General features: G+C 39.7%; 2 protein-coding genes across 2 annotated transcripts in view; one reads left to right on the plus strand and one right to left on the minus strand.

Annotated features, from left to right (window-relative positions):
* Window positions 1–4,230, minus strand: part of RIOK1 (RIO kinase 1) — a 48,258-nt gene extending 44,028 nt beyond the window's left edge. Inside the window, exon 1 of the mRNA XM_007935338.1 lies at window positions 4,160–4,230. Coding sequence (XP_007933529.1) covers window positions 4,160–4,230 — 71 coding nt within the window. The remainder of the gene's footprint in view (window positions 1–4,159) is intronic.
* CAGE1 (cancer antigen 1) overlaps window positions 4,229–15,053 on the plus strand; it is a 149,476-nt gene continuing 138,651 nt past the window's right edge. The window contains 2 exon segments of the mRNA XM_042780216.1: window positions 4,229–4,393; window positions 8,348–8,564. Of these exon segments, the coding sequence (XP_042636150.1) occupies window positions 4,229–4,393; window positions 8,348–8,564 (382 nt within the window).

Genomic DNA, 15,053 nt, shown 5'->3' on the forward strand with positions numbered 1-15,053 from the left:
GTGCTTTAGACACTCTAACCACCACCAGTTTCCAACAAGTGGACTCTGACTCATGGTGACCTCATGAGTGTCAGAGTACAGCTATGCTACATAGGACTGATACACTGGCTACAACAATGGGCTCAGGTATAGCAAGGATTGTGAGGCTGGCATAGGACCGGGCAGTGCTTTGTTCTGTTGTACACAGGATCACTATGAGTTGGAGGCAACTTGACGCCACCTAACAACAACAGGATTTCATGAATATAATCCATAAACCTGTCCTTTCATTGCCAATAACCTCTAGTGGCATATTAAAGTTATAACTTCATTTATAGCAGGGCTTCTCAATCTTGACCAGTTACTCTTTGTTACCTTGTACATTTTAGGGTGTTTAGCAGTATTCCTGGTCTCCACCTACCAGACACCAGTATGACAACAACAAATGTCTCCAGAGACTGCTAGAAGTACCCTTGGGGCAAATTTACAATATTCAGTGGTGCACTCTCATTACTAGGGCTGGTTCTGCTCACCTAAGTTCTTTCCTAAGGACTGTGTCTGCTGATATATAAACTAAATCTAGAATGCTTTTGCATTTTTCTAGCTAAACCATAATCAACCTTCCAGTGTCGGCTTACTATCATTTGTTCAGGGAAGTATTCCCTATTCTTCACCTACTTCTCCTTTGTAGTACTTACACAATTCTAACAAACCGATTGTCTAATTTAGCATCTATTTCCCTGCTAGAGTAAGTTCTGTGTTGACCAAGATGGTGTTGTTCTTGCTTACTAATATATTCCAGTGCTGGACTGTGAACCTAAAGGTTGGCAGATTAAACCCACTCAGTGGTATCATGGAAGGAAAGTCCTGGTGACCTGCTTCTACTATGATTACAGCCAAGAAAACTCTATGAAGCATTTCTACTTTGTAATACATGGGATCACCATGAAGTCGGAATTGACCCAACGGCAACTAACAACACTAGACATGACACTTAGATAGGATACATCAAAAGCAGTTAACATATTTATTGGGGAAAAAAAAAATCCCAATGGAGTAGTAAAATCTACATGTAATGAATTCTTACAAATGAATGATGTAAAAATCTTTTTTTTTAATTCTCAAATAACTCCATAAAATGTTTCATTTTGTTTTTAAGCACCTCACATCCAATCTACTGCCAAACTCTTCTACCTCCAAAATATATTCCTCTGGCCCAGCTAACATCATCTTTGAGCCAAATTAATTATCTTTGAAATGGTCTCTCTGTTTCCATTCTTGCCCTCCATCAAAACTCTCTTACATAGTAGAATGATTCCTTGAAATCATGTCATTCCCCTGCTAAAATCCTTTCTATGGCTTTCTGTATGTCTAAACTGCTTACCATCATCACTTGTAAGCCTCTAATGATCCAGTCCTTCTCAGTCTTCTAGCACTGCCCACCAATCATCTCCACAACCTCCACTGTGCTTTAGACACTCTAACCACCACCAGTTTCCAACAAGTGGACTCTGACTCATGGTGACCTCATGAGTGTCAGAGTACAGCTATGCTACATAGGCTTTTTTCTCATTTAATAATTTGCTATTGAACATCTTTTAGTTACTAGATACTGGTGATAAAAAAATATTCAAGACACCATTGGAACTCATATTTAATGGTACAGAGATACATAAACAACATTTTTTCAGTCACTATATAAATTAAGAGAACAGAAAAAATGTTGGGGGGTTGCTGGATGGCATCAAATTGTTTCTGAATCATAGCAACCCCATGTGACAAGAGTAGAACTGCCCCATATGACTTGTTTTATAAATTTTATTATTGTTGTTGTTACTGTTGAGAATATACAGAGCAAAACATACAGTAATTCAACAGTTGCTATATGTACAATTCAGTGGCAGTGATTACAGTCTTCAAGTTATGCAACCATTCTCACCCTCCTTTTTTCAGTTGTTCCTCCCTCATTAATATAAACTCATTGCCCCCTAAGGTTCCTACCTAATCATTGACTTGCTGTTGACCTGATCTCACACAGCTAGACTTAAAAAAGCATAATGCTCAAAACAGATGTTTTTCACTAGTTAAAATATTGTTTGGTTTTAAGGAGTTCTGGTGGCATAGTGGTTAAAGGATTTGGCAACTAACCAAAAGGTCTGGGGTTTGAACCAACCAGCCACTCCACAACTGAAAGATGAGGCAGTCTGCTTCCATCACTAAGAGCTGGAAATAAGTTGATGGCAGTGAGTGTTGTTTCTTTTTGGTTTTCAGGGGTAATTTTTAGTTTAAAGTTTAAATATTATTTCAGGGCAACAGTTTCTGAAACATAGGGTTTTCCATAGCTGATTTTTCTGAAGTCAATCGTCAAACCTTCCTGGATGGATTCAAACCTCTCAGTTAATAGTCAAGTGCATTAATCACTTATTCCACCTAGGGACTCCTTAGGCACTCTACCAAACCAAAACCAAACGCACTGCCGAGGACTTGGATCCAACTGATAGTGACCCCTCCTTGGGTTTTCGAGGCAGTATCACTACGGAAGTAGATTGCCCAGTCTTCCTTCCAAGGAGTGGCTGGTGGATTTGAACCGTCAGCCTTCTGGTTAGCAGTCAAGTGCCTTAGGCACTATGCTACCAGAGCTCCTAGCCACTCTATAGGGCAGTAGAACTGCCCCCTAGGGTTTCCAAGGCTGTAAATCTTCACAGAAGCCAACTGGTTGAGCAATCTACTTCCGCAGTGATACCACCTCAGAAACCCAAGGAGGGGTCACTATATGAGTTGGGTCTGACTCGATGGCACATAACAACAACATAGGGTTGCTACGAGTTGGGTTTGGATTTTTGGTATTGGTGTCCTCACAATGAAGATGCCTGGCACAGTACAGTAGTCTCAGACATGCAAGGGGAGGCATTCAGAAAGATCTCTGGGGAACATGGGAAAAAGAAAAAAATAAGAGAACTTTTGTATTGCCCTTTAAAATTCTCTAATTTTATATTTCATAATGTACCTAGCATAATATATAGGAGCTCTGGTAGCGTAATGCCTAACGCACTTGACTGCTAACCAGAAGGCTGGTGGTTCAAATCCATCAGCCACTCCTCGTAAGGAAGGTTGGGCAATCTACTTCTGTAGTGATATCACCTCGGAAACCCAAGGAGGGGTCGCTATGAGTCGGGTCTGACTTGACGGCACATAACAACAACAATAGCATATAATGCATACAAATACCTGTATAGATACATAAGCACACACATACACACACATTTAAAAAAAAAACAAAAAAAAAACCTGCTGCCATTGAATTGATTCCAAATCTTGGAGACCTTATGTGTTCCAGAGTATAACTGCTCCATAAGGTATTCTTGGCTGTAATCTTTACAGAAGTAGATCTTCAGGAATTTTACTAAGCTATTGATGGGGGGATAACGGGGTTAGAACTACCAATCTTTAGCTTAGTAGACAAGTGCAAACTGTGCCACCAAGAGACCCTACACACACATATATATATGCATACACATACACGTGCATACATACACAGATTGCCTCATCTTTCTCTCGCAGAGCAGCTAGTGGGTTTAAACACCCAACCTTTTGGTTAGCAGCCAAATGATTTAACCAATGAGCAACCAGAGCTCCTCTCAATGCCCAAATAGGCGATAAAGCTCCCAAACAGTAGATATTTGGTCTTGTGGTTCATTTCTTATCTTCATCGTCCAAGACAGGTCCTGGTACACAGCTAAACCCAAACCAAATTCATCGAGTCGATCTCGACTCATAGAGAGTCCTCTGTTTTCTCGTAAACTGCCCACTCCTCCTTCAGAGGAGTGGCTTGGTGGGTTTGAACCGCCAACCTTCTAGTTAGCAGTCAAATGCCTTAGGCACTACGCCACCAGAGCTCCCACAGCAAGTGGTCAATAAATATTTGCTGAACACTGAAGTTGAAGCACAAAAGTCTGTTTTTCATCCCTAACCCCAGCTCAGTCTCTGCGATGCTTAACAATATGGGGATCCTGGACCCCCTTAGCAAGTGGCCTTCATTATCCCTGTTGTGAACAGGGCTGAAAGACCTGGCTGTGAGAGAGGCCTTGAGTCTCCCCTCTGATCTACAAAAAAAAGTGAATTCCCGTCAAAGGGCGGCGGAGGAGAGAGCAGAATCTGAACAAAGCCAGTGTGTGTCTACCTGTCAGAGGAATCCGCGTCGTCAAACTGCCCCGGCACCACCCGGCTCATCAATAGCCGCCGGTAGTCCATGACGGAAACGCAACAAGCCCCCGGCAACACCGGAGGCCGCCTGGTATACGCTAGAAGAGAAAAGGCACAGACACAGCTTCACTGGCGGCCGATTCAACGACCTCTCCGCGGATCCTCGCCTCTCACGCTGTCAAGAAGCCCCTACACCACTAGCACCCGACACGTGCCCTGAAAGATCTGAACCTATAGCCTCAGTACCCTAGCCAGCACCGACCGGAAGCCCCGCCCCAACCGGAAGGCCAGCCTCCAGGAAGCCCCTCCCTACCATGCTGGGTTACGTACCAGGCGCTCGTTTCAGGCTGTGCGGGAGACGGGCATGCCTGAAAAAGTCAAGCGTGCAGAGTGATCTTTCCAAGCTGAGACCGTGCTTCCTTTCGTTTCTGCACACCACTTTGTGTTTCCTTCTGCAGAAAGACGCAGATTGTTCGGTCTACGGCAAAGAAAAACTCATCGCCATTCAGTCATTCAACTGGTAGCGACCCCTCTTCGGGTTTCCCAGGCGGTATCTCTAAAGGAAGTAGGTTGCCCAGTCTTAAGAGGAATGGGTCGTCCCCAAACAACTTAAGAACTGTGGGAGGCATCGTCAGCGGGAAAGGTGCCACACGGCGTTAACGCCTGACAGACGCCTCTCCCGGACGAGATTGGCCGGGCACAGGTGGACGTCACAGCAGGCTCGTTCCAACGCGCCTGGATCCCAACTGCGAGTTTTTAAAAGCCATCCTTGGAAAAGATTGAAAAATGTTCTCCCTCCCATGAAACCCAGTGCGGAGGGAGGAAGAATGGAATCCTTGTAGTAGATCCAAGAAACTCTGTATGGAGCCCGGAAGTGAGAACACCTTTGCGACTTAAAAAATTGAGTGCATTGTTTGGAGGTGAAAATATCAATGCTTTAAAAGTAATGCAGTCCTATGACTGGAAATAATTTGCAAACAAAATTTTAGAATTTTTGTCAGTGACTCCAAAGACACTTCTTTGAAGCCTACCTTAAAACAGCTTTAGAATAGTTCTGTACTATTTACCCATTTTGGATAAATGTCCATCAAACAGGAAAGCTGGTAAGGACAGAAATCAGAGTTGAAGAAAGTAAACTTAATTTAAAAAAAAAAAAATTGGCGGATCGTGCAGTGCCATATGAGAAGTGAACAAGTTGTAAAAGCGTGATTAGAAGTTGGGTTCACAATAAATTTTAAGAAATAAGATCCTTTCCTACTTTGTGTTTGGAAAATAGAACGAGGGTCTCTTTTCCCACCCAGTACCCTTTATGTGTTTAGAAGATAAGCAAAAGGTGAGCATAAAGTTGAATCTTTTTATCAGTCCTGACTAACTTGTTGGCTCACTGACTTTTATACTTTACTAAATGGTGCATAGATGTGAAAACAACTTTAAACAAATTGAGTAACAAACCCAAGCAAATGGGTAATGACTGTAGATTAAAAGGATTTAATAGAAATAAATAATTGGAGTGCAGGATTTATTCAATCAATATTCACTGTGGGGCAAAACTGGTTTGTTTGCTATAGGCAGTATTGAAAAATCCTGAATAGACTCTTACTCAAGGTATGTATAATCTGTAAGTACTAGCACTTGAAAAGGAGGTAAATGGAGGGAGCGAGTAGTTGGACCTGTGGGCTCGGTGCCGTAGTCTCAGGGGACATCAAGCTCAATTGGCATAATATTCTATACAAAAGCATTGTTCCACATTCTACTTTGGCAAGTAATGACTGGGATCTCAAAAGCTTGCAAGCAGCCATTGAGATGCAACAATGGGTCTCTCCTCATCCAGAGCAAGAAAAATGAAGAAAACCAAAGACTCATGGAAACAATCCAAGGGACTAATACACCATGTAATCCTCAGCCTATATGACTATGAGATCAGAAGAACTAGATGATACCCAGCTACCACTGTCAACAACTCAGAGGGGGATCTATGTAGGAGATCCTGTATAGAGTGGGAGAACAATGTGGAACGAAACTCAAAATCATTTGGGGAAAAAAAAGGGTGGGGTGACCAGGTTTGCTGGTCTGATAGAGCCTGGTGAAACCCCAGACACTATGGCCCCTAGCTGCCCAGCTGGTTTGGAATTGAACCCACTTCTTTCAGCCAAACAAAAGACAGGCATATGAGCTGAACATTTACATTGGGTAGATACACTCCTTGGAGAGATCAATCATGGGAGAATAGAAGGGCTGTGTATGCACAGGAAGACAGCTTGGGGGGCAGGAGTACATGGGAGGGAAGGACACAGGGAAGAGGTAACCCATAGTTACCTCTTCCCCATAGGAGGAAGTGGGGAGAGAGCTGGTGCATTGTGGGAAATTGCAGTCAATGTCATGAGACAGTGTATGTGAACTGCTGTATAGAGAATGAATTTGCTCTGTAAACTTTCAAAAATCACAATAAAAATAATAAAAAATCTGTCATCTTAGAAGAAGAAAGTAAGTCTCTCTCAAAAAAAGAGGGCGGGTAAAATGAAAACAGTAAAGGAATAGTTGCTGAAGTATTAAATACGTGCTTAGAGATAAATACATGTAGGAATTCAAATAAATAGATGAACGAGGACCAGGTAGTTGGGAAAGTTTCAGGAGGAAAGAAGCTCATGCCAAGGCAGATTACTGAAATAATAAGGCTCATGATATATTGCAGGGAAATGAACTTGAACTAACTAAAATAGAGTGAGTACTGAGTAGGTAATGTGCATGTTTTCATAAAGGCCTAGTAAGTCAAGCAGAAGAATTTGGATTCATTATAATTGGACATCCTTTCCATTGCATCCCCTGGCAGACCTGAGGAAGTCATGAAAAAATATTGAAAGGACAAATTGATGAGACTTGAGATAACTGAATAGCATCAAATGATGCTATTCAGTTACGAAGTCCTATCAATTTTGATAGAGGTAGAAGGATGCCAGGGAGCTCTGGTGGCATAATGCCTAAGGCATTTGGCTGCTAACCAGAAGACTGGCGGTTCAAACCCACCAGCTACTCCTCAGAAGGAAGGCTGGGAAATCTATTTCCATATAGATAACTGCCTCGGAAAGCCAAGGAGGGGTTGCTGTAAGTCGAATCAACTCAACAGCAGTGAATTTGGTTTTGGTTTTTGGTTTAGAGGGATGCCAAGAGAGCGACTCAAAATTATCAAACCTAACTGCCGAGAGAGTAGGAAATTGAGGAGGGACAATTGATTTGCAATTTGGATTTGACTTGATAATGAGATACTCAAGTAGAAAGTATGAAGTAAGTAGAAATACAGTGTTTTATGGAACATAAAGGAGCCCAGTTGGCGCAATGGGTAAGCATGCTGCTGCTTATCAAAAGCTTACCACTTTGAACCCACTTAGTCACTACTAGTGATCTGCTCCCATAAAGATTCAAAAAAAAAAAAAAAAACCCACTGTCATAGAGTTGATTCCAATTCAAAGCAATTCTCATAGGGTTTGCAAGATTGTAAGTCTTTAAAGAAGTAAACTGCCTCACCTTCCTACTATAGAGCAGCTGGTAGGTTTGAACCATCGACCTTCTGGTTAGCAGCCAAATGCCTTACCCACTGTGCCACCAGTGCTCCTTCCCATGAAGATGACAGCCTAGAAAACCCTGTAAGACAGTTCTACTGTATCACATGGCATATGAGTTGAAAATCAACTCCATGGCACCGAACAGTGACAATTTTATTCCCTAAAAAACTTGGAATCCAGAAAGGGAAGGGGTCTCTCAGTTATTTAATCAAAAGCTACTTATATAATATTATCAGAGGTCTATTGTTGTTGTTATGGAGCTCTGGTGGTGTAGTGGTCAACATATTTGGCTGCTAACCAAAAGGTCAGTGGTTCCAAATCACCAGCTGCTTTGCAGGAGAAAGATGAGACATCTGCTTCCATAAATATTTACAGTGTTGAAAACCCTATGGGGCAGTTCTGTTCTGTTCTATAGGTCACTATGAGTCAGAATCGACTTAAAGGCAGTGGGTTTGTCTGAATCAATAACTACCATAGTTACCATGGTATACTCAGACTAAAATTTATTTCTTTGATTAACTTGACAAATGATACTAAAATTTGGGGCTGGGAAAAGTAGCTTTTTGTTTGCATGTAGTAATAGACATTAAAATTGTTTTCTAAAGAGGCCTTCCATCATTCAACATTTAGGAACAAGGACTATCAACAATTTTGTTCTTTACCTTCAGATTCTTATGTTTTGAAGTGGATACTTCTCAAGAAAAATTAGAAAGCATGTCAGAAGCAGATGCCGTGGATGTCAGCAGTCTTTCTCAAGACTTAACTTACTCAGATTCTCCCTCCTGTATGGAAACCATCAATACAGCTTCAGGCGTGCCTCAGGTGTGTATTGTTCATATAAAAATTGTCTTCCAGATGAAAATTTCTTCAACAATACAGGGAACAGTAAATGTAGAGGTATGGGGTGGGGTACGATAGAGGGTCTGGTTTTCCCAATTCCATTAGTATACAAAGAAAGATAGAATTTTAAAGATTGTTAAAAATTATTCTATCTTTCTCTTCAAATAAAAAAAAAATCTTCTCATCTCATGAGGCAGTATCTCAACAGAACTAGATTGCCCATTTTTCCTTCTGAGGAGTCGCTGGTGGGTTTGAACCACTAGCCTTCTGGTCAGCAGTCAAATGCTTTAGGCACTAAGCCAACTGATCTTCAATCTCTTGCATGGGAGGTGAGAATTCTACTACTGAACCATTATTTCCCCCTTGCATAACCTAATATGGGGCTGTGGCATAACCACATGAAATCTCAAGAGGTAGCCTGGGGACATGGCCCCAACAATTGACTCACAGAGAATGAAAGCCCAAGAGGCCTGATACCTGATTCAGTACATCTACTATATTGATATAGTAGATATTGACATTGACAACACCCTGCATCTAAATGACTCCATTCCTATTTCATTAAAATTCCTAGTGACCTTTCTCACAGAAGAGATTTTAATGTTCCAAACTCTTCATGAATGTTGTTCTATTTGGCACTTATTAGCAAGAGTGTAGGAGAATAATAGGACTGTATGAGCTTAAACTAAAACTCACTGCTGTTGAGTTGGATCCGACTCATAACGACCTGGGTTTCCGAGGTACCATCACTATGGAAGTAGATTGCCCAACCTTCCTTCTGAGGAGTAGCTGATGAGTTTGAACCCCTAGCCTTCTGGTTAGCCATCAACTGCCTTAGGCACTATGCCACAGCCCCATATTAGGTTTTGCAAGGGGGAAATAATGGTTCAGTAGTAGAATTCTCACCTTCCATGCAAGAAACTCAAGATCAGTTGGCTTAGTGCCTAAGGCATTTGACTGCTGACCAGAAGGCTAGTGGTTCTAAGCCACCAGCCACTCCTCGGAAGGAAGATTGGGCAATCTAGTTCTGTAGCAATAGCGCCTGAGAAACCCAAGGAGGGCTCACTATGAGTCAAATCAACTCCACGGCAATGAATTTTTTGGTTTATTCCTGAAGCGCAAGCACCACCTGTCTGCTCATCTGTAAATGGAGGCTTGCATGGTGCTATAATGCTGAACAAGCTGCAGTGGAACTTCCATATTAAGACTGATCCACATCCAATCATGAGGATGGCACAGGACCAGGCAGCATTTCATTCCTTTATGCATGGAGTCACCATGATTTAGGGGCTGCCTTGAAGGCTGCTAACAACAAACCCTATGAAATTACCTTTTTATAAGTCACAAATGGGCAAATATTGACAGTTTCATATGATTCATCCATGCATTGGCATAATTTTCCTAATGGGCTGTTTAGTGATAGGAAATCAAGACTTTAACAGTAGTTTTTACTTATTTTTTTTAATTTAGCAAGTTTTTGTTGTTAGCAATTCTGTCTCTAGGAAGTAATCATCTAAATATGTTTGTAGAACTATTCATAATAACCAAACATTGGGGACAACCTACATATTCATCAGTAGGGGGCTCGTTAAATTATTATACATATATATGTATATATATATATGTTATATATAGTGTATTATGATTATTATTATGCTGTGGACATGTAACCTTAAATGTGATAATACAGATATATATTTGTTCACATAGAGAAAGGATCACATTGGCTCTCACTGAGTAGTGGGCTTTTGAGTGTCTTTGCTTTCATTTCTTATTTGAAGCAATCTTTTTATAATTATAAATTAAGAAAATTTTTCATTTCAAAAATTATTTTGACCATAATATCACAGTATTAATAAGGTTCCAAGATACTATGTACTGAATATTTTTCTTTATAATGAATTTATAGACCAAGGGAGCAAAAATGCATATTTTAGTTAGAAATAATAAAATCACAATTATCACTAATAAAAAACATTTTTCTATGGGTGGATGCATAGGTAGACAGGCTTAATGATCAGGTATATCTAGGCAAAAGGGAGTATACCCATGACCATAGATAAGTTTGGCAGATGACATTTCTACATGGGAGCTCTGGTGGCACAGTGCCTAAGGCATTTGACTGCTAACCAGAAGGCTGGTGGTTCAAACCCACTAGCCATTCCTCGGAAAGAAGTTTGGGCAATCTACTTCTGTAGACATACTCCTTGGAAACCCAAGGAGGAGCCTCTATGAGTCCTATTCGACTCGATGGCAGTGAGTTCTGTTTTGTTTTTATAAGCATGCTCATATGTAGAGAGAGCTAACAGGGAGTCACAGCCAACCATCTGAGGGAGCTAGTTGTTGGGCCTATGGACTCAGGCCCATGGTCGTGGGGGAAATGAAGATCAATTGACATGATACACTACACAAACATGTTGTTCTAAATCCTACTTTGGTGAGTGGTGACTGGAGTCTTAAAAGCTTGCAACCGGACATCTAAGATGGAACAATTGGTCTCTCCTTGCCCAGAGCAAAGAAGGAAGAAATCCAAAGAGACATGGAAACAATTAGTCCAAGGGACTGCTGGACCACATGACCAATCTACGTGACCACATGACCAATCTATGTGACCACAAGACCGGAAGAACTAGTTGGTTCCTGACTACCACAATCAATTGCTTGGAAAGGAATCAGTGCAGGAGATCCTGGATAGAGTGGGAGAAAAATGTGGAACAAAACTCAAAATCATAAAGATCAGGCTTACTGGTCTGACAGAGACCAGTGAAACCCTAGAAACTATGGCGTAGTGCCTAAAGCATTTGACTGCTAACCAAAAGGCTGGCAGTTCAAACCCACCAGCCATGCCTCAGGAGGAAGATTGGGCAATCTACTTCCATAGTGATACTGCCTCAGAAACCCAAGAATAGGTCACTGTGAGTTGGATCCGACTCCACAGCAGTGAGTTTGGGTTTTTTTTTTTTTGAGTCATCCTTAGGGCCTGCAATTGAACTTACTCCTGTGGCTTCTAGCCAAGCAACAGACAGGCATATGAGATGAAGAGTTATACCAGGTAGGTATACTTCTTTGAACAGTCAACAGATTAGTATTGGGAGATAGCTCAGAGAGCAGGAAAGAAGGACATAGGGAAAATGTAACAACAGAGAGGAAGTGTGTAAGGAGCTGTTAGATTATGGGGATTGCATCAAATGTCATGAAACAAAATGTGTATGAACTGTGGAAAATGAATTAGTAAAGTTGCACCCAAATTACAAAAAAATTAATGAAAAGTCACAGAAGATTAGACTTAGAAATGATCTCTAAAATTATATGAGTAGTGTAGTCCCAAGAAGTTGTATAAAATACAATATTAATGCATCTGAATAATAGACTTATATTTTTCAAGTGTATTATTCTTCATACATTTTTATCTAATTAGGAAGAACGGCCTGAATTAACAAGTCTGAATGAAATTACAAAATACAATCAGCTTTGATTACTTTCAAGTACATTCAATAAGTAGAACAATGCTTTGAGTTGGAACCAACTCGACAGCAGTGAGTTTGGTTTTTTTGGTTTGGTCATTTATACTTAATGAGCTAGCCAATGTTTTTCTTAAGTATTTTAAATGTTTTCCTCCCTGTCTTATTTATACTATTAATTTCTTTAACAAATGCTTTCATCTTTTTTTTTTAAAAAAAAAATTTATTGTGCTTTGGGTGCAAATTTGTTTTACATTCAACAGTTCATGTACATTTGATTTCACACCTGATTACCATCCCCAACCATAACAAACTCTCCTCCCCTCCCATCCCTGTGGCTACACCTTCCCTGTGTCCTTCTTAACTATGCACTCCTGTCTGTCCAGCTTTCCCTCCATGTGAATGCTGCCCCTCTGGTGTCCCACAGCTAATTGCTCCAAGGGGTCAATCTCCCTAGAGTAGGTGAGTGCATTGCCCTGGGGTAGGTGGTCTGCAGGTAGGTCTTTCTACTATTGGGCTGAGAACAAATCCATGGGAGTGAGTCCATTTCTAGGCTCGAAGGGTAACCCATGGCCATAGTCTTGGGGGTTCCTCCAGATTCTATCCAACCAGTAATTCCCGTCATTTTTGTGTTTTTGAATTTTGTTCCACATTTCTATAAACCCTTTCATCTTTAGGTAACCTTGAAAATAAACCCTTCATTAATTTTTATAAATTCCTATTTAGTGGAATCAGATTTCACCTTATTACTGGAACACTGTTTGATATATCCTCAATGTCAAAAGACAAGAATCATAACTACTGTAATGCCATGTAGACTAATATCAAGAATTATCAGTACAGATATATATGCTATTATTTATCCCTATGTATATGGTCTTTTCTCCTGCCAAGCTGCACACAACAGCGTTTATAGTCACATGATATGATTTACAGAAAAACCAAAATATTAAAATAACCAACATACTTGTTTAATTTTTTGCATTTTATATTGTGACTGTTAGCATAATTTTACCAAAAGAGAGCTCAAATATGCAGTGAGAAAAGATACTAGGAAACACATTCTTTCTGTGCAAGAAAAAATTCTAACAGAAAAATTACATAGCAATGTACATGTACCTTTAAAAGAAACTTTTTATAGTGTTTAAGAATTATTATTAATGCCTTGTTTTATTCTTAATGCAGAATGAAATAAATATAAACGGGGAAAATGAGTCTAAAACTACACTTTCTGAAGATATTTTTAACACACTAGACAATTTGATAGGTGGTGAGTATCCCTTTTGGACAATATGCGAAAGAGAAAAACTAAGAATTTTTGTGTACTTTAGTAATAACAAGGAGCTCTGGTGGTACAATGATTAGGTACTGAGCTGCTAATTGAAGGGATTTGAACCCACCCAGCAGCTCTGTGGGAGACAGACCTGGTGATCTGCTTCCATAAAAATTACAGCCAAGAAAAACCTATGGGCAGTTCACATGGGATTGCTGTGAGTCAGATTTGACTTGCTGCACCCAGAAACAACAAAATGATAATGAAAATAATAGCCAGATAGTGTACTAAATACTTTGTGTATATTACCTCTATTAATCTACAAGCAATTCTATGAAATAAAGTCTGATTTTATCCCCATTTTACGAATGAAGAAAGTGAAGCTCAGAGAGTAACTTGCCAAGGTCATGTACCATGTGAATGAGCCAGGATTCAAATCTTAGTCTGTGAAACCAGAATTATATACTGCACAAATATCTTAAAAGATGTACAGTTCTGTAAAGAGAAATCTCTTATTCTACTCTGAAACTGACAGATGAAAACTATTTAAGAGTTAATAATATAGGGAAACACATTGCTTGTGTTTATTGAAACAAACTCAAATACTATATAGAAATGTCTCTATTTTTAATAATTATGACTAATACTACAATTAAAAGATTTGTCACACTTTAATAAAATCATGTCAGTAAATACATGAAAGAATGAGAAAAACAGATGGTATATGGATTTAAAAGGAAAAGAAAAAACGGTCATTATTTCTAAATAATATGATTGTTTACTTAGAAAATTTGTGAGGCCCTACAGATAAGCTATTAGAACTAATAAGAAAGTTTAGAAGAATGCTGGATAAAGATAAATATTTAAAAATCAAGAGCATACTAATGGCATAGTGCCTAAGGCCTTTGAGTGCTAACAGAAGGCAGGCGGTTCAAACCCACCAGCCACTCCTGGAAAGGAAGACTGGGCAATCTACTTCAATAGAGATACTGCCTCAGAAACCCAAGGAGGAATCACTATCAGTCAGATTCAACTCAAGGGCAGTGAGTTTGTTGTTGTTGTTGTTTTTTTTTTTTTTTTGGTATACTAATCTACCAGTAACAACTAATTAAAAACTCACTGCCATCAAGTCAGATGTGACTCATAGCGACCCTTCCTTGAGTTTCCTAGGTGGTATCACTACAGAAGTAGATAGTCCAATCTTCCTTATGAGGAGTGGCTGGTGGGTTTGAACTGCCAGCCTTCTGGTTAGCAGTCAAAGGCCTTAGACACTGCATCCCAGAATTCCTAACAATTAATTTTAAAAAGTAATTTTAAAGAAGATATTATTATCAGTAGAAACACAACTCAAATACTTAAACTAATTCTAACTGAAGATGTTTAAGATTTCTATGGGAAAAATGATGAAACATTACGAGAGGATATAAAAAATAAATATTTCATGTCTAACTCTGTGAAGGTATCAGTTTTCTTCAAATTTAAGAACTAATGAAATTTCCTTAGGAAGTTGATCCTAATATTCCCATTTGAAAATGAAAAGAGTTTGAAAAATATATATACCCAAGACAATTATGAAAAAGATGTGAAGATTTATCCTACCACATCTTACAATAAGATATAAGCTATGCCATATATGCGTAATGACTGGGATCTTAAAAGCTTGCAAGCAGCCATCTAGATGCAACAATGGGTCTCTCCTCATCCAGAGCAAAGAAGAATGAAGAAAACCAAAGATTC

This window comes from Orycteropus afer, unplaced genomic scaffold, assembly GCF_000298275.1.
Source record: "Orycteropus afer afer isolate SDZICR_OR568_19922 unplaced genomic scaffold, OryAfe1.0 scaffold00027, whole genome shotgun sequence".
NCBI lineage: Eukaryota > Metazoa > Chordata > Mammalia > Tubulidentata > Orycteropodidae > Orycteropus > Orycteropus afer.